The sequence below is a fragment of the Symsagittifera roscoffensis genome, chromosome 8, assembly GCF_963678635.1.
Source record: "Symsagittifera roscoffensis chromosome 8, txSymRosc1.1, whole genome shotgun sequence".
Lineage (NCBI taxonomy): Eukaryota > Metazoa > Xenacoelomorpha > Acoela > Convolutidae > Symsagittifera > Symsagittifera roscoffensis.
The window spans coordinates 51,998,210-52,017,380 of NC_087069.1; the positions used below are offsets into that span (position 1 = coordinate 51,998,210).

The window sequence follows — 19,171 nt, forward strand, 5'->3', positions numbered from 1 at the left end:
AGTTTTCAAAGTGAAAATCTTCAAAATTCGAAATTTTAAAAATCAGGCTTTAATCAGAGCATACATAAGCAAGCCATACAAATTATATAGGCGTATTGGAGGGTTTTTAAAGATTTTATTCAGCAGGTTGGTAAAAAATCATATTGTGTTTGTATACAGGACTACGTTATGCATCAAAATACTAAATTTGCATGCAAAAAAATTTTTCTAGGAAAATGTCTGTTTGAATACAAAATTAGTTTTGCGGTAGAAATAAAAAAAACCCCAGATATTTTGGGGCAAAAATGAAACTACTCAAAAAATTTTGTTGTCGCTATCAAAAATGATATTCTTACATGTTCCATATGTGGAATTTTTAAGATTGGCTTCTTTACACACAAAAAAAGACATTTTTTAGGGCAAAGCACGGACTTTTATGCCGAAACAAGAAAAAAGTTCTTTGAAGTTTAATGGCAACATTCTAGCAAACCAAACAAAACTTTTAGGAAAAATTTCTCAAAAACTAAAGGATGAATGCTTTAGTTTTTTTTCTAATGCGTTTTCCATTTTGACAGTTACAAGTGTTGACCAAAGTAGCCAATCATACAATTTTCATTTCTGCAAAAATGGCAATCATTCACTTTTCTTGCAATTCCAAAAAAAAGATACCATACAAAAGATATAGGCGTTTTGAGAATTTTTGAAAAATCTTATTCGGCGAAACAGAAAAAATCCAGTTTTTTGTGTGATATCCGCTTTGTCTGCTATCGTGTCATTATTTTAATTTAATATTCAAAAACAGTTCAGTTTATAATGTGATAGCATGCACAAACAAAATTTGTTCTAGTCTTGCCTAAAGGGGACTTTCAGAAACATGACTCGAAGCTTCGTTCAATCAATTAACAGCGTCATGTTGTTTTTGCTAAGAAAATTGTACAGTAGCTCGATTAAGTGCAGCCAGCCATGCGAATAGTTTTCTAGTTGTCAATCGATAACCAATCTCTTTGCCGATTGTTTTAAAACCATTCATTATACGTAGTTGACACTCTCTCTTGGTTAAACTCTAATTGTAAAATTAACTTGAAATATCGCTGCTTTGACCTAAAAACTCTATCATAGAAGCTTTTTTAAACTTTTAGGTTTTCTTTTAAACAAATAGCACCAAAACATTTGTTTGATGCAAAAAAAACAACGGAAATTAGAAGCTTTTCTCAAAAATTAAAATAAGAGTGCTTAAGTTTATTTAATGCATTATCCACTTTGACAGTTACACGTGTTGACCAAAGTAACCAATCGTACAATTTTCAATTTTGAAAAAATGAAAAAAAAAATGAAATCTTTTAGTTTTCATGCTATTTATAAAAACATGCCATACAAAAGATATAGGCGTATTGAGAGTTTTCGAAAAGTAATAGTCAGCGCTACGGAAAAAATTCATTTCTTTGTGTATCCAGGGCTACGTTATGCACACAAATTTAACTTTTAAATGCAAAAAAAATTTTCGTCGAAAAAATCTGTTCGAGTACAAAATTCCCTGTGCGTTTGAAACAAAAAAAAATGGGTACTTCAGATACTAACTGAAAAAAAAATGTTGTCGCTATCAAAAAATGTTTTTCATACAAATTCCATATATGGAAATTGTATGATTAGCTTTTTCTAAAACTTTTTCATAGCGATACACCAATTTTTTGCCAAAACAGGAAAGAAGTTCTTTGCAATTTAATGATAACATTCTAGCAAAGTGTATGAAATTACAAAGACTACTATCTTTTCATATATTTTTTAATGGAAATGCATGTTTAGCATTTGTGTTGTACGGAGTTGAACCTGGGCAGTATAATTTGAACTTTTTTTAGCTGTTAACTTCCGCCGCTTCTGTCTGATATCGTGCCATTTTTTTAAGTTATTATTCAAATAACAGTTCAGTTCATGATGCGATAGCATGCACAAAAAATTGTTCTAGTCTTGCCTAAAGCCTAATTTCATATACATGCCTCGAACTTTTGTTCAATAAATCAACAGCATCATGAAATAAACAGACCTCAAAAAAGTCCGATAACCAAAAAAAGTGTCTTTTTGTTAAAATCCCGTTTTTGTTTAACAAATTTGTACGGTAGCAAACTTAAGTGCAGCCAGCATTGCGAAAAGTTTTCTACTCTTTAATAGATATATAATCCCTTGCCAATTGTTTTAAAACCATTCATTATACCTAGATAACACGCTTTCTTCGTTAAATTTTAATTGCAAGGAAGACCTGGCAAAAAGTCTGCCTTAACCTTAAGTTTCTACTTCAGATTTTTGTTAACAATGTTTTACGTTTTGTTTTTAACAGTTTGCATTAAAACATGTTTAGATGCAGAAATCGGTAAATTATGAGCACTTTACAAAACTCACTTTAAGAATGCTTAAGTTTTATTTCTAACTTTTTGCTCTTGATTTTAAAAGTTAAAGAAGTACACCTTCGCTTTTAAAATTTTAGGCAACCAAAATATGTTAGAAAATTCGACCTTCACAGACCTACATCTTGGTTGTTGTTTTCTCAGAACTTATCTTTGGTTTGCCATTGAAGTTTGATTATTATGCATGTATCTTTGCAGCGAACACAGCATATGCAAAAATACATGCATAAAAGATAAGAATTTGCATGAAATAATGCATAAACATGCAAATTCCAGTTTCATTCGTTCTTACCGAATCATTTTTGTACAAGCTTCAGTACTTTTTTGATGCTATTTAAATGCATAAGTCTTTATTTAAATAATTTTCACTGATCTAATTTTTGTTCCAATTTTTGTAAAAAGCGACGGAAACTTGAGCGGATTGCGGATTTTTTTCTCAGATAGTTTTCAGAGTTTTTTTGTATTTTGTAAAGCTATGGGAGCTTGAAGGTTGTCAATTTGGTCAATTTGAGAGAATTAACGAGCAATATTTTTCGAGTCGTTTTTATGTGAGCGATGGTTTAATATGTCTCGGAAATTGCTCCAAATTGAATTTACGCTTAAAAAATAGTTTTTTTTTCTATATGCAAACTATCTCACCTTATAGTTTACATAGAGTGTTGGGTGATAGTTTTCAAAATCTCATTTAGAGAAACTGACATTTTTTTTTTGTTTTTTTTTTTAATTTTTATGTTTTTTCCTAAGGCAATCACTACTCCACTGGTTTTAGTCTGAACTTTAGGCTTCGCTTTGATACGAGCAATTTTGTTGTTCCGACTTTCGAAGAAATTAGGAATATATATACTTCGGATTGCTTTATATTCAGACCAGTTCTCAAATCAAAATTGGTTTGAAAAATTTTACTCATGCTGAAAGTGTAAATCGCAATATTAACGCGTGGCGAATTATCCCGAACCACTAATTCGTTCCAAATGGAATTAAGGCATACTTACAGAATCGGTATGTCAGTATGCTCACGAATGTTATATTAACCACCTGGAATCAAGATGCGCAAGCGAACTTACAAAAAAATAACAACCGCGTATTCATACTCGTCAGTAAGTGGACAAATACTATAACATCTAATCAGAATCGATATGAGCAAGCAAACTTACGATATAAGTAATCATTAATTATTAGTTTCGTACTTTTTCTTTTTGGATCGATTTTGCTTGGTTAATTTAGTAATTGACTAATTACTGACGAGTATGAACAAGCGGTTGTCTACTCACTTTTACCTAACCTTTTTTAAGACTTAAAAATTGGTTATGGGAGGTATGACTTCAATGTTAGTCAAAATTTGATACTTTTATATTTTTGATGGGCTACAAAATTTGATAGGCTTAATTTTATAGTTTATCAATATTTCACCAAGTAAGAATTATTCGAGACTTTTTATTTTGCAATCGGAACAATCAGGGCGATGCCTTGAAAAGAGCTGTCTTTTTGTATCTATTATGTAATGTGTATTTTCTAGTGAGCACGCATAGCCAAGAAAAGTTTTTAGCACATTTCATTTTTTAGATAGCTAGAGCAATTCCACGTCAATTCAAAAATGTTGAGGTATTACTTTAACATTAGCTTAATGGTTTTAAAAAGTTATTTTTTATAATTTTGCTGGTATTATACATAAACAAATTGACATTTCGAACCAAACATTTTGAATAAAAATTCAACGTCTTCTAAAAAATATTTTATACTAATGAGGGGTCATTTTTTGCCAGATGTTTTTTGGTTTTTGAACGGCCTACTTCAAGTTTTGAACACAAACAGTCCCATCTTAGCGGCTGAATGACTTGATAGTGATTGATATGCTGATTGCTTGCGCTGTTAGCATTAATTGGATCAGACCAATTTTCAACTCAACAGCCTGAGATCTGTAAAGAAGATTAATTATGTGCATTTGCAAATTGAAGCGTTCGTGAAAATTCGAACCAGCAACCATATGACTTCTAGCAACCATTGCTACCTCTTGCACTATTCAAATCGGAGCATTTGGCTTGCGAGTTCCTGAGTTCAAAGATTGTTCGATTTTTTCAAGCTAGTCAAGATTTTGAACAGTTAACAGTTTTTTTTTCAAAAACAGCTTCCGTGTGCATGAATCATATCTCTGATCAGGGCGTGTTTAGAGAGGGCGGGCGGGCGGACGCACTTCTTTAGGGATTCGACCCCCTGCTGACTCAAAGGGTCCACCCTTTGGTACTTTTTAAGAAATCCATTTTGGCTGATTGAGCCAAAAATTTTTCTAAGGGCGCCTTGGACGCCAAAATATACTAATTTTGAGATGGGGAACGCACGCCGAAAAAACGCGATTTTTGGTTAAAAAAATTCCAAAAAGTGCCATAAAATGAATTTTTGCATTTTTGGGCTTGTCTTCTTAGTGCTTTCGCAAAGCTTGGAAAATCAATTGTCGACCTAAAAAAAGGTCGACAACATTTTTGAATTTTTTTTTTAAATCCGCCCCCCTCCCCCCTCGAGAAAATCTTAGATCCGCCTGTCTCAAGATCATTTCTCAAACTGGGATAAATTATGGTCTTCAGTTTCTTGAAAATTTTTACTAGATCGAGGACGAATTGAAAAAAAAAATTGCACGTAGACGAGCAAGTTTTGCTCTTTAGCTAGGGTTTGTTTTCATCTTCTTCAATTATCCTGAAAAACAATGAGTTATAAATTAAATGCAAATCCTTAATTTAACATCTCCCCTGTTTTCTAAGTGGGATTAATTTTTTTCTTCTGATTTTCGATGAGTGTAATGATTATTTTAAACGAAAGAAGTAATTGCCGAAGTCTTAGTAATTACAAAGGGAGAAATAAATTAGTATTAATTGATGATTTTCCACTAATCTTCGTGCGGGTTAGGTTATTGCACCAATGACGCTTTTGTTTTCAATTTTTTCTTTCGATTTAACCATTTTCTTTCTTTTTTTTCCATTTTTTAAATTCTTTTTAGTCTCATATTAAGTGCAATTAATTTTCATTTTAAGGACTCCTCAAAAATGCGAGAGGTTTTGTTATTCCCTGATTTCGATTTTACACTTTGCCTAAATCATTTTTCCAGCCTTGTAGTTCCTTTCTAGCCCAATTTTAATGAGATCAATTAATTTAGGAAATGGTTCAAGTCTTCTCTGAAAATTGCTGTTTCTGGTCTTTTGTAGGGGCAGTTTGTGTTTTCGCGCCATTCAAGCATTTGCTTTCCCGCCCTAATTCGTCCATAATTAATGAACTCTTCCGCAGGTCCAATTTAAATTCCCCCTACCAATTTTGAATAATTTAGTCTTTCTTTCGCCGATTCTGAACAGAGTGTGAACAACTCGTTAAAGGCTGTTTTGAAATTATAATAAACCGGTAACTTTCTTTTTTGTTCAGCACAAATACGTGACCAGAAAATTGAACCAAAATCGATTTCCATGCTCACAGATTTTTGATGATCAAAAAATAATATTGATCGGTCCAGGGGAGGATCTCGAGGGAAAGGGGGCGGATTAAATTGATTTTTTAGCTCTCCCAAAAAACTAAAAACACCTTCTTTTAGTCAATATTTCTGCGCGCAGGTAAAATTTGAAAAAACAGCTCGAAAAATGCTTTTTAGGCACTTGTTGGAAAATTTTGAACAAAAAGTCGCGTTTTTTTTGGCGCGCGCTTCCCCCTCAAAATTGGTAATTGTTGGCACCAAAGGCACTTTTGGAAAATTTTAAGGTCCCTCACTCAAAACATATCTCAAAATAGTACAAAGGGGAACCTTTTGCGTCGGCAGGGGGTCGAAGTCCTGAAGAGGAGATGAGTCCGCCTCCACCCCCTAAAACCGCTACTGGACCGTTTTATAATATCGAAACAGCTTTAAGAGCAAATCAAGCACAATTTACGATATGCGCGCAATTTGTTGCATATAGTTTTATAGAACCCAGTCCGCACCAAGCGTTCATGGATTCCAGTCGATTATAATGGATTCCCGAGCCAAAAAAAATGCATTATAATCCATTACAGATGTAAAATTTAGACCACCAAGTTGATAATATTGCCATTATAATCGATTGTTTTTGAAAAAAAATTAATCCATTGTAATCCATTATAATCGATTAGTTTTGAAATGAAAATCAATTAAGATCCATTTTAATCGATTATAATCCATTTTATTTTACGAACTAAATTCGATTACTTTGGCAGAAATTTTGCAAATTTTGCAAAAAGTTTGCAAACTATATGCCATGTTTTTCACTGAATGCCATGTCTCAAGGTCACCCCCTCAAGTTTATTTACGCCTCCCCAACTAAAGGGAGGAAGGGCAAACAGAGGGGACTGGGAGTGGGAGTAAACGTCAATTAATAACCCCCTCCACCTCCCCTAAAGTCTACGAAAAAGTAATCCCCCCATGTTCAACCATAAGGGGCGCGAATGGCGGTTGTGGTTAACGGGCAGGGAGGGGGGAGTAAAATGAGGGGGGCGAGGGGTAAACTGAGATTGATTGAAAAGTAAAAACAAAGACATTTTATTGTGAAATGTCACGTTTTATGAAACGTAATATGTAGCAACTGTACTCAACAGGATATGAGATAACTCTAAAAAATTACCAAACTTCATGATTAATTTTTGGAAAAAATCCATTGTAATAGATTATAATCGATTATATTGGATTATATTGGCATAAAAATTTTAGGAATATAATCCGTTTTTAATGGACTATAATCGATTATAATGGAGTATATTGACATACAAATTTTAGGGTTATAATCCATTTTAAATGGGTTATAATCGATCATTTTAGCTTTTTATAGATGCTCACCATATTATGACAATATAGTCGACTATGATCCATGGGCACTTGGTGCGGGATGGACAAGTCTTAAGACCTGTCAGAACAATCAAAGAATGTCAGAACGATCAAATAAAACAAAAGAACAAAACATCATCAAAAAGAGCGTCCTTGTTGCGAAATACGCAGGTTGAAAAATGTTTTGTCTATTGAATTTAAATCGAAAAGGCGAAAAGATCCTTCTGTACTAAACCAAAAAAAATCTTTGATAATGTAACCGTGTCTTAAAATTCGTTTTAAAAAGTCCGAATCTTTATCAATACTTCTGAATTTATATTAAAACTAGCACAATTTTTTGAAAATAAAAATACTTCTGGAAAACGAACCTTAAATTTTTTATTGAAACGTTTAATTTTTGAAATAATTGAACAACTTTTTATCATACTTTGCTGAGGCTGTCAAAGTTCATAGGTTTCAATGACGTTACAAAGAAATGCAATCAATTAAGTTTTTGATTGGCAAGAAGCGAACACTTGCTCTGATGCTCTCCGTTGCGCTCAATTTGGCCCGAGAAAAAAATGTGTGCGTAAATCAGTGCTTTTCGCTTAACTGGATGGCTGTTATAATAAATGAAGCTCGACGCTAGACTTTGTGCCTATTTACTTCGGTCAATCAGTTAATTGGCCAAACAACTAAGTTGCCAATCAAAGTATGTTGAAAGACATTTATTTCTTTCTTACTTCTTAAAAATTGTCTTCTAAAAAACCAGTCCTCCAGAAGACACTCGTTGAACATCATAAAAAAAATTTAAAAATTTTCGCCAAAAATGGAATAATTGATTGCCGGAAGCTGCAATGGCATTTACCTAATTTCATACTGTCGTAATTGATTTTTGCGTGCAATTAATTTTTACAGCCCCAGGCTGTTTATGACAAAACGTCATAACATGAATGAAAAAAAAATACGCGAGACTCTACTTTGAAATATATCAGGCGATGCCGTTGTGTTAGGTACAACAAAGAGGCTATTGCAATTTTCATAAAAAATTTGCTTAGATGATTTTTCCACTTAGGCTCAAGCTGTTGAGAAAAAATCATTCATAGGGTTTTGATTTTGTTTCACACGAACTTGTAATCAGTTAATGATTGTGCTTCCTCTCGATTTTAATACAGTTTGGTGACCAAACTACCGAGCGAAAAAGAATAACCAAAATTTTATGATTTTAAAACTCAACATCTTGAGCATGGTTTTCGTATTAGTGAAGCAAGATCATGAGTAGATTAGCATGAAATCTAAAGTAATTCATCAAAAATCTCAGCCCAAAAATTATGCTCCTTCAAATATTTATTTGACAAATCAGATTCCGTCTTTCCCCTCAAAAAATTCACTTGGTTTGACTTTCTTTATGATGTAAAACGCTTCTAAAACTAAAAAATGGAGCTCCTAAAACTAAAAATTATTAGCTTTCTGTTATCCAAATTGGAATGGTTTTGTTTGTGGAATGAACTTCGCAGGCCGAGTGAAAATTTAACTACCAAAATGTGAAAATAAATAATTGAACAAACCTCACAGAACTCCAGGAAAATGAAAAATTTCACAGCAAAATTTTTTTTTTTCAAAAACCAAGAACTAGGAAAAAAAATTTCGTGTTTTTCAAAAATTGAAAAACCATCTATTTTGAAGATTCGTTTTGTTACGGACAGCGCGTAGACCTTAAAAAAAGTAAAAGTAAATCAGTTTTATTGAGGGCTCCTTAGGGAGATTTAAAAAAGTTTTGACTGTCGCTTTTAAAAACTTATCACCCTTTTTCAAACTTAAGGACAGTTTTTTGAAATGTTTTCATGTCGAGGTAAAAAGAATGATTTCTATTAAATATTCGCAAAGCACTTGACTAAGTTAAATCAGCGGCATGCTCCTTGAAGGAAATTTTATCAATCTTTTTCAGTACATTTTTGATGTATTTTCCCGTTTTCGCAGCGCAGTATACATTTAAGACTTTCAACTTTCGATAAGACTAGATTTTGATGAAATTTCCCATTCTCTAGATATCATGACATTATCAAAATATCTAAGTATCATTTTGAGAAATTCGTGCCATTTCCGTGGCTTTCAAAAAACTAGAAAGGTTTCTTTATCTCGAAGCAAAAAGTGATTTTGTCAACACAAGGAAATTTTTTTCTTCACGCTACTTTTTTCAGTTAACATCTGCAACATCAATAAAATAAAATTGATTATATCAACTTAATTATCTGCGTATAACTTTCAGTAAGTATGGACGTACAAAAAAAGTAAAAAAAAACTACCAAGAGTGAAATTATTACTATTTTTTTTACAGCTAATTGTAGTTCCTGCGAATCACAGAGGAGCTATCAGTAGGCCTTAACAGTCCTGTCGAGGATAGTCCGTTTGTATTATTTCCCCACATTCCAGACTGTGTTATTTTGTTGAGCGAAGCTCTTTTTTTGCGACTCAAGGCCGTTTTTGTGCGTCTAGAACTTTCAAGTGGTACCACTTTTGCAGCCAAATATGGTCAGGTTGTGGTAGACCTGAAGCTAGAGGTCAAGTGAGAGCTCGTCCTCACACACTATCATTGCCATGGCATGGGATCGATTACACGATCTGACGATTCTAAAGTGAACGCCTTACCACTATGCTAAGTGCCCCTTATGATTGATAACCCAAAGAAAATCAAAACTGTAGAAAAATCGCTAAAAGAACAGCGACAGTGATCTACAATAGCGTATTTTTGAGTGTTAAAAATATTTTAAAAAAAAACAAAAAACCTAGCAAGTCCCCAAACTACAAAATAGGCTTTTCATCTTTTCAGTAACATTTTATTTTTGATTGTATTTCTTAGTAGTAGCAAAAAATACGATATTGAAAATTTTGCAAGCTAATCGTAACATTTTGGCAACGGCTTTCCGTTGAACCATTAGTGAGAAAAACCTGAGATAGCGCAGACATAACGATGTAAAATTCAATCAATTATACATGAAACGGTGACGCAGATTAGCTCCCACTGGCATATTACAGAATTAGCGATGATTAATGGTGGGTTTCAAAGAGGGAGTAACAAGAACTTCTTGAAATATGACGTACAATTTCTTGATTGGAAAGAGCAGCAGAAAAATTCAGTTTTTCCAAATGACACAAATAGTTTTTATGCAAATATTTGCTTTGTAAAGTAGTTTTCCTTTTTTATATCTAAAAACATTTATTTTCGAAAACATTTTTTTTTCGAAATTTTCGAAAATTTCTCTGAAAAAAAGAAAAAATTAGCACCGAAAATTTGTTTTTATTTAAATTTGTCTTATTTCAAACCAGAAGTTTTCGACCAGAAACTATTGTCCACTCGCAAAAATTCTTTGAAGGATGGTGATTAGAAAAAAAGAAATCCCCCTTAAATATTCTTCAACTTTAATAATACCGTAATTAAACTGAACTCATATTAATCTCTCGTAACACAATTGCAATTCAGATTAAGGTGGGACTAACATTTACTAATCTTTACTTTTTATTAAAGCAAAAACGATCTCGAGAAAGGATTTTATGGTTTTAAGGAAGGTATTGAAACCGATCAAAGATGAGCTTGAGTTAAATGTCGGCATCGGCAAGGGGATTTATAGCTGCGCAAAGAAAAAAAACGAAAAGATGGTTAATGACCCGGAAAAGCGTCCGCCCAAATGCTTATATATGGTACTTATTTTCAATTGAATTTCACTTATATCGATCGGTAAGCGAAAATTAACCCGAGAAGGTTGAATAAAAAAAGATCCAACAAAGATTGACCCGAAGAAACCGAGGTCAATTGCGCGTAAAAAATATTAACTTCACGTTCAAAACTTCTGAAAAGTTCTCAACGTTCAATTGGAAGCAGTTTATTAAAAATGTCAACTACTTGTTAGTAAAGTATTTGCTTCAAACGTTTCTCATAAAAATGCTTCAATTTTTTAGACTAGAGATAACCAATTTTAACATCTAAAGAAATTCAAATACTTTTTCAATTATTTGCTTCAAACTTTTCGCACAAAAACGCTTCAATTTTTTTTAGATTAGAGATAACCAATGTTTAACATTTAATTTTAACTGGGTACAATAAAACAGAAGTTGCATAACAGAAGTAGGAAAAATAATCAGTTTTCTTAGAACAGTCGTTTTGACTGAGTAGAGGAAGCAGCCTGTTTCCTTTCAACTTCATTCAGTGACTGCTCACTTCTGGTTCAGTTGTCAAAGAGCCGATCTCTTTAATAAACAATTTTTAATTGCAATAGGTTCTAATACTTTCCATATCTCCAACCACCACAAGCGGCTTTGCTAGTTATACTAGTTATGAATAATATTCATGGTGTAATAAACAGTTATTTTGCAAGTTTATTTATAAAAGTCAAATGTGTTTGAAAATCTAGCAATTGATCGAGGGGGGCTTATTTTCAAAAATAAAATCGAAAACTGTTTATAGGTCAACTAAACTGATTCTCTGAGTTTTCTCAAATATAAAGCCTCTATAAAGCCTATAAAGCCTCTGTTTTGGCCAAAATTCAGTGTCGCAGCCAAAGTTTTGAAAAACAGGCCAAAAAACGTGTTGTTAGAGACTTTTTAACAAACTTTGGCCAAAAAATTAAAGCGCGCAAACCCTCCCCCCCCCCCCCCCCACCCCTCCCCCCAAATGAGTAATTTTTGGCACCGAAAACCCCTTCAAGGCACGTCAAATAATGGAAAAATTTTAGGATCAATGAAGGTCTTAAAATAGTACTAAAGGGGGATTCTTCTGGTCGGCAGGGTATCAACTCCCTGAGGGAACTGAGTTCCCTACCTAAATCCGCTACTGGTAAAAGGCTTTCAACTTTTCGTTTGTTTTTTTTTTTTAAACAATTAAATTATAATTTTTAATTTCTAAATCAAATATTTTTTTTTGTTTTAGAGTTTTCATTTGTGAGCCAGAGTTCCAGAGCAACAGCGATTCGACCAAAAAAGATAACAGCGACCAGGAAATAGCGGAAAAGGATATTGAAAACGAAGAACTTCAGCCTATGCTGTCAGATTATAAAAACAGTCAAGAAAACTGCAAAAACGATTTTAGCTATCAATCATCATCATCAGAAAATCATCCAAAACTCAAGCCCACAACAACGGTCGAAAACGAAAACAAATCAAATATTGAAGCAAAAGAACCACAGTATTCTTTAAACTCTAAGTCCAATTTAGTTTTGAAAGAAGATCCAAAACTTCCGGCTTGTAACAGTAACGTCCCTAACTCACCGTCAAAGAATTGTATTGAAACCCAAAATAAAACCAAGAAAAAATTTAAAATCTCTAAGATGGAGAAGAAAAAACGCGAAAAAGAAACTTCAAAAATAGAAACCAAAAAAGACGTAAAGTTAAGCACTAACACCATGACTCATCAGATGATGAACCAATGCGCAAGCAAGAGCAGTTTGCTTACTGTTCAGAACTGCAATCAAAATCCGTCGACTCAAGAGTCATTTGCCCTGAACACGATTAGTCCTACACCCACGGTTGTTGGTACTCCAAACGCCACCCCACAGGTTTGTCGAAAAAATTAAGATAAAAATTTTAAAATGTTCTATAAATTGTAAAAAAAAAGATTAATTGGGGTTGACGGTATCTTAGTGCTTTACAGAGAGTTATTGTGAATTTTTTGCGTTGTTTCTCCGGTGGATTAGGGCAAATAAAACGATGAAAGTTTCAAATTTTCACAAGAAGGAAGATTTTGAAAGTCATTCAACTTCATTAGCTCTTTAAAAAGCCCGTATTATACGACTTTTTCCCGCTGCAACCAAATTCAGCAAAAAAGCAGGCAAAGAGGCGTTTTGAGAAACTTGTTGGGAAGTTTTGCCAAAAAATTGTTTTTTTTTCCGGCGTTTTCTCCCTCAATATCTCCTCGATAGACAAAAAGTCGTTCAATTAATCCACAAAAATTAAGCCAAAACATTACTGAAAACAAATATACTTCTTTTTTTTCTGAATATATGTAGGCAAAAGCTACAAAAACTTAATTCAAAAAGAATTCGTCACTTTAAATTTATGGGAATTTATTTTGAAAAAAAACATTTGTTTTCCATGTGACAAAAGAAAAAAAAGTTTTTTGCTTTAAAGTAAAAGAGTTTGTAAGCATTGAAAAAACTGTTATGCGCAACATAATTTTCTAATCTTTCTTATTTTTTTCAGATGACGGATTCAATGAAAATAAAACAACAAAATGTTGTCACGAATATACTAAATAGCTGGAGAAAAAAACTTAGGTGACGGAAGAAATGAAAAAAAAAAAAGAAAACCCTTTTGCTTCTTTTAAAAAGTAATGAACGCAATGAAGCCTTTTATATAGGTTGTGATGATTTTTTGTGCTTTTTAGGAAAAAATCTCAAAATTTGTGTGCGCTCAATTTTGACGTTTTTCACGTTTTGACTTTTGATTTATTTTTAAGTTCAGTTGAATATTATTTGTTAAAAGAAAAGGAAACTCCTCTATTGAAAAGTGAAAGTGCAAAGACCACGAAAAACGTGATTGACTTCTGGTTTCGAAAATGGAATTTAATTATAGAATTTTCCATCTAAAGAAAAAATTTAGCTATTAATCCAATTTTCTCAGATTGGGTCACTTTAATCGAAAAAACTCATTCATAAATTGTTCCAGAAAATCAAAAAGCTTTAAGGTCATCTAATTTTGTCCCTTGAAAAAAGACTGATGAGGTTTTTTCACAAGGTGTAGTTTTCTGTTTACTTGGATTCATTGACTTTTTTCCTAGTGACTCTTGGATATGTTTACTTATTTCTGTGTTTAACAACTTTATGAATCGACTTTATTCATTCACGTTAGGTCTAAGCACAAGTTGCGATCCTCTTTCTTCCCAGCGACTTTTAAAATTATCTCAATTATCTTGTGGGGATTGGAGTGAGTTTTTTATTTCCTTCTACCCTTTATCGAACAACTCTCTGGGAGAAGTTGGGCAGCAGGGGGTTGGGTGGATAATAATCGCTTATAAAATTATTGTAAAAATGACAAAAACAATAGTTTCCTTTACAAAAATGGATTTTGTTAATTGGTTTGGATCACAAAGAAAAAAGTAAGTGCTGAAGCAAATTCTAGTCAATAGAAATGACCATTCTCCGGCAATACTTGTCAGCATCGAGCACCCATCGATTAGAATCGATCATATTGTCATTCAATAGTTGGTATCTATAAAATTTAAAATGATCGATTATAAAACATCAAATTGGATTTGCTTTTAACCATTTCTCGATCAATGTAATCCACGATAGCTTATATCGTTTTTTTAAAGAGCGACGAACCTAGAGTCTTTTATGGGTCGCACTGATTTTTTTTGTCTTTTTTAGCAAAATCTTAAAATTTATTCAGCCTGAAATTTTCTTCTTGGCAGTTTGACTTTTGATTGTTTCTTAAGTTCAGTTCGTTTCCTTTTTTAAAAGGAAGGGAAACTCCACTATCGAACGGAAAAGAAGTAAGAGTCATGAAAAACGTGACTGACTTCTAACTTTGAAAACGCAATTAAAGTATCAGATTTCCCACCAAACAAGTTTTACCAATTATTAATTAATAAAGCTTTAAAGGCATGCATTTATAATTTAAATTTGGAAAGTTTAATTTGTTTTCAGTGTTTTTTTTCCGTGCGATCATTTGGATATCTTTTTCAGGCTACAAAGGCAATGAAAATTGAAATCAGAAAAATACTGTTGTTGTTATTTTTACAGAAGCTGTAAAAAATAAAAAAAAAACTGTAAATTTAAACAAGTATATTTTTCTCTTTTTGTTTTTTAGGTGACAAAGGCAATGAAGAGTAGAGCAAACAGACAGAAGCGAGTGACGATGACTCTGTTCTTTGTGAGCATAGTGTTCGTTGTGGTCACTCTGCCATACACTTGTGTGGAAATGTACGAGAACGTACCCGTCATTCTAGGCCATGCCAGGCCACAGGTAATCATATTTAAGAGACAACATTGTTAGCCATGTCAGGCAACGGGTAAAACATGTTTAAATTATATATAAATTACACGAAAAAGATGGTATCATAACATGTTTGGTTTTGAGTGTACATTTATAAATTTTAGGGTTAGGACTAGCGCTTTTTGACACGAAGCGTTTTTTGACATTTAGGTGAACCAATTTTGTTCAAAATCTTACCGCAGTTTTAATAGGCTTTCTTAAAATCTGATTTTTCATCAAAATAGGTTTTTTCCTGATTTTTGTTTCATTTTAAAAAAGATGAAAGTTTTTTTGACATTTTAGTTGAATCCAATTTATTCAGTTTTCGTTCATACATTTTCTTTTCAGGTGAGTATGGAGTTGAAATTGGTGACCTATTTGACCTATTGTCTGAACTTTGTGCTGAACCCGGTGGTCTACTTATTCGCCAATTCCTTCTACAGACAAGAACTCATCAAACTCACCAAACTCATTCTGTCCAGTCCTGTGAACTACTGCTGCAGAACCTGAAAACTCTACATTGAAATATCAAAAAAAACTACAATACCCAACAAAAAAACTGAATTACGAAGCCAAACGGCACCAGCGGATTTAGGGGGGGGGGGTAGAAAGAGAGGTTTGTCGGACGACCCCCCCCCCCTCTTGGCGATTCGACCCTGTGTATATGCATATTTATTTTAATATGTTTATATTATGAGAATTGTCATCAAAATCCTCAATAAGGCCGCTCGCTTTGATCTTTTTATGATCGAGCCGACAATTTTTTATCATGTTTGAAGACTTGTCCTTGGGTTCCAGTGATCTAAACACACCAAAAACTGCACCTCGTCTATCCAGTGAGCAGTTTGGCCTCGTAATGAGAAGACTTGTTTGTTCTTTTTATCACAAAAAAAATCAAAAAACAAAATTATACGAATCTATAATAAATATCAATGAAATGACTTTTTTTACAAAAGGATTCGCATTCAGTTGTTCATTTCACCCAGTATCGAGGCAAGGATATTTCGGCGATCAAGGAAGGGGGGGGGGGGGTCATTAACTGAAGTACTATTTGAAGGCAAAACATTTAGGTATAAACTTACTTTGGTCCAAAAGTGTGCAAATTCTATTGAGTATGGGTGGGGAGGCGGGAGGGGGGGGGGCAAGTGCGAGAAAAGGTCACATGGGTTTATTCCATTGAAAATTCAGCCTGAATAAAAACGTTTTGGAAACTTATAAGTAGGAAAAAAATAATTGAAATGAATAATATACATGCTGCAAAAATTGCTGTAAAGCTTTGATATCAGAATTTTATTAGAAAGATACAAATTTCGTAGATTTGATGTTATATTCAATCAAGAGCCCTGAAAGTTGTTTTTGAATTTATATATCAATTTATTTATTGAAAATTTGCAAATAGAAAATGTTCCTTGTTTTTTGTCAATGTATGAGAAACACTGACGAGGCAAATTTTGCTAGCCTAGACCATAGATTGTTTAGCAGGAGAAAATCTAGTATTCGATGCAAATAAGTATTTATAATGAAAAAAGTTTTCAGCGTTTAAATTGACATATAAAAATGAATAAGATAAACGAAATTGGCACAGACAGGAAGAAAGCGTACAGAATAAAAATTGTCCTATTTGAGCAGAGTAGAGAAAATTCTTAATTTGCGAGGTTTTTAAATTGAAGCTTTCAATAAATTCTGATATTATGTTAAAAAAGGAAAATATTTGCAGTCGCTTTAATGTTTTCATTTTTTCACTAGATTTTTACTCAGTTATCTGTTTCGTTTTTCAATGAACTAAGTGAAGACGCAAATTTTGTTCTTGCAATTTTTTTTATAATTAACAGTTGATCACGTCGTGGCAATTAATTTTTGTCACCATTGCGTTTGTTTTCTTTTGAAGTTCACCTCAATTTTAATTGCCTTATAGAAAGCAAACTACACTCTAACACAAAAATTAAGGGCGCGGCATAAACTTGATTCCCATTGAGTTTTAAAAATGGGGTTGGTGTTCCAGTGAGAAAAAAATTCTACTGAAGCAATTTTTTGTTTATAAATTTTTTTTCTGATCTCTTGCAATACTGGGGCATGCTTAACTGTATCATCCTGATTTGGATTTTTACTGAACTTTGGACCCAGAAAATTTCAAATATGTTGCCTTGGTTTGATATCTGAAAACTATTAGCTATGAAAAAGTTTCGATCTCCTATCAAACCCTCTAATTTCACTTCTCCATTTGAGAATGTTTTGTGTCTGATTAGAAAGTTTTTAAGGAAAAAAGAAAGAAAGTTTCAAGACTTTGATGGACCTGGCAACTGACGTGAATCCTACAAAATAAATCTGATATCCAAAAATTGAAGATTTTAGGAGAGCGTTTAATTATCCGATTACAAGTGTAGCCTAGAAATTTAATCCTAATCGGACGTTTTTCATAACACAAAAATTGCCTTTAAATGAATTGCAATTTTCACCAGATTCAAGCTTTATAATATAAACTTGAAGCTTAGCATTCCTGGGTTGACATGAACTAATTTCTGTTTAAAAAGTATTGTACTGACATGTCAAAAAATGCAAAGTGATTATGCAGACACGTTTTATGCTAGTGTTTCACTCTGATTTAATTCGATTTTTTCTCTTCAGATTTATATTTCGATCAATTGATTTTCCAATTTTAATGAAACATAAGGTTTTTTTATCAAATGTGAAATTTGACCGTAGATTATTTCATATCGTTTACAAAAATCTAACTCTCAAAGCTCAATCGCGGCTTTTAAATACCTGAGATTGGTCTGTGATCAATCTGTTCACCCAAGGCGACGAACCCGATACAACGCTTTTTTTTAGTTTTTAACAATTCATTAGAATCAAAAAAAAAATCTCAAATTTTGGATATAGGTATGCTAACAAACTTTAAAAATTGCTTCGTTTTGGAAATGCTTGGTGCTTTTTTTCAAAGCATTCAGATTGAATATTTTTTGAGTCCGGAAACGCTTCTCGTTCTGGTTTTATTTTGAATGTTTTTGCCGAATAATTTTGTGGTTGCACTTCAGAAAATAAAAAATTAATTTGTTCTAAATACACTTTTTGTCGTTTTTGATGAAAACGGCTCTGCAATTTTATTGATAAAAATAACAGAAAGACAAGCAAACTAATCGTTTACCAGAAAAATATATTGTTCACTTTTAATTCGTGTTTCAAATTTCAATGCTGGTGGAAAAACAAATTGATCGAACATCTCCAAATTACATTTTCGATTTCTCTTAACTTTTTGAAACTAGTTTCCTTCAGAAGGAACCACGAGCCTTTTTTGTTTTCTTTTCTTACATACTTGTATGTTTTTTTTAGTTCTCAAGATGAGAGAAAAACAGAAAAAGCAAAACAATTTTTGCTTAAAGGCTCAAATTGTTTTTAATATGAGTAAACAAACTGCAAGATCGTATATCAAGCCGAGAAGTATAGAATCTTATATCGACCTCAAGTTCGTTTTTTCAATAACTTCCTCCTTTTGATCATCAGAAAGATTCTTTTTTAGTAAGAAAAAACACCAGAAAAATTTCTGTATCGCGCAAATTTGTTCTCAGGCAAATTTGTTATCTGTATCGCGCAAATTTGTTATCACAAAAAAGATGGATAAAAATTGATTGAAAATAAAAAAAAATTAGATAAGCGAACCACATCTAAAAGTTGCCGAACCCTTTTTGCTATATCTGAAGCTAAGTGGATCCAAGCTTTAAGTTCATCAGAGCAAATTGTAAGACCTCTTAGATTTGGAAATTTTTCGATTAATAAAACCTGAAATGAGTTTCGTATAAGTCGTTTCACTCTTTTTATCAAAAAACATTCAAGGAGTTCTGACAGTTTCTCAGTCACACAGGCTTTTTGCTAACTATTTATCAGAAATTAATCAGATGTTTTATTGCGAAAACTGAGGCGTTCGTTTCTCATTGAAGGGTTTTCGCAACACAGGCGCTGCTTTCACAATTGTTTAGTTTTGATCAAGTTCGTGCTTGTAACCAAGTTTTAAACCTAAAGCTTCTTCAGCTTAAATTTTTTCCAA

At 32.8% G+C, this 19,171-nt stretch overlaps 1 protein-coding gene across 1 annotated transcript in view; it reads left to right on the forward strand.

The window, feature by feature from the left end:
* The window catches only part of LOC134853279 (uncharacterized protein DDB_G0286591-like), a 51,478-nt gene extending 35,755 nt beyond the window's left edge, over window positions 1–15,723 (forward strand). Inside the window, exons 3-5 of the mRNA XM_063869252.1 lie at window positions 12,089–12,713; window positions 14,965–15,120; window positions 15,478–15,723. Coding sequence (XP_063725322.1) covers window positions 12,089–12,713; window positions 14,965–15,120; window positions 15,478–15,639 — 943 coding nt within the window. The 3' untranslated portion in view covers window positions 15,640–15,723. The remainder of the gene's footprint in view (window positions 1–12,088; window positions 12,714–14,964; window positions 15,121–15,477) is intronic.
* Window positions 15,724–19,171: the final 3,448 nt, after the last annotated feature.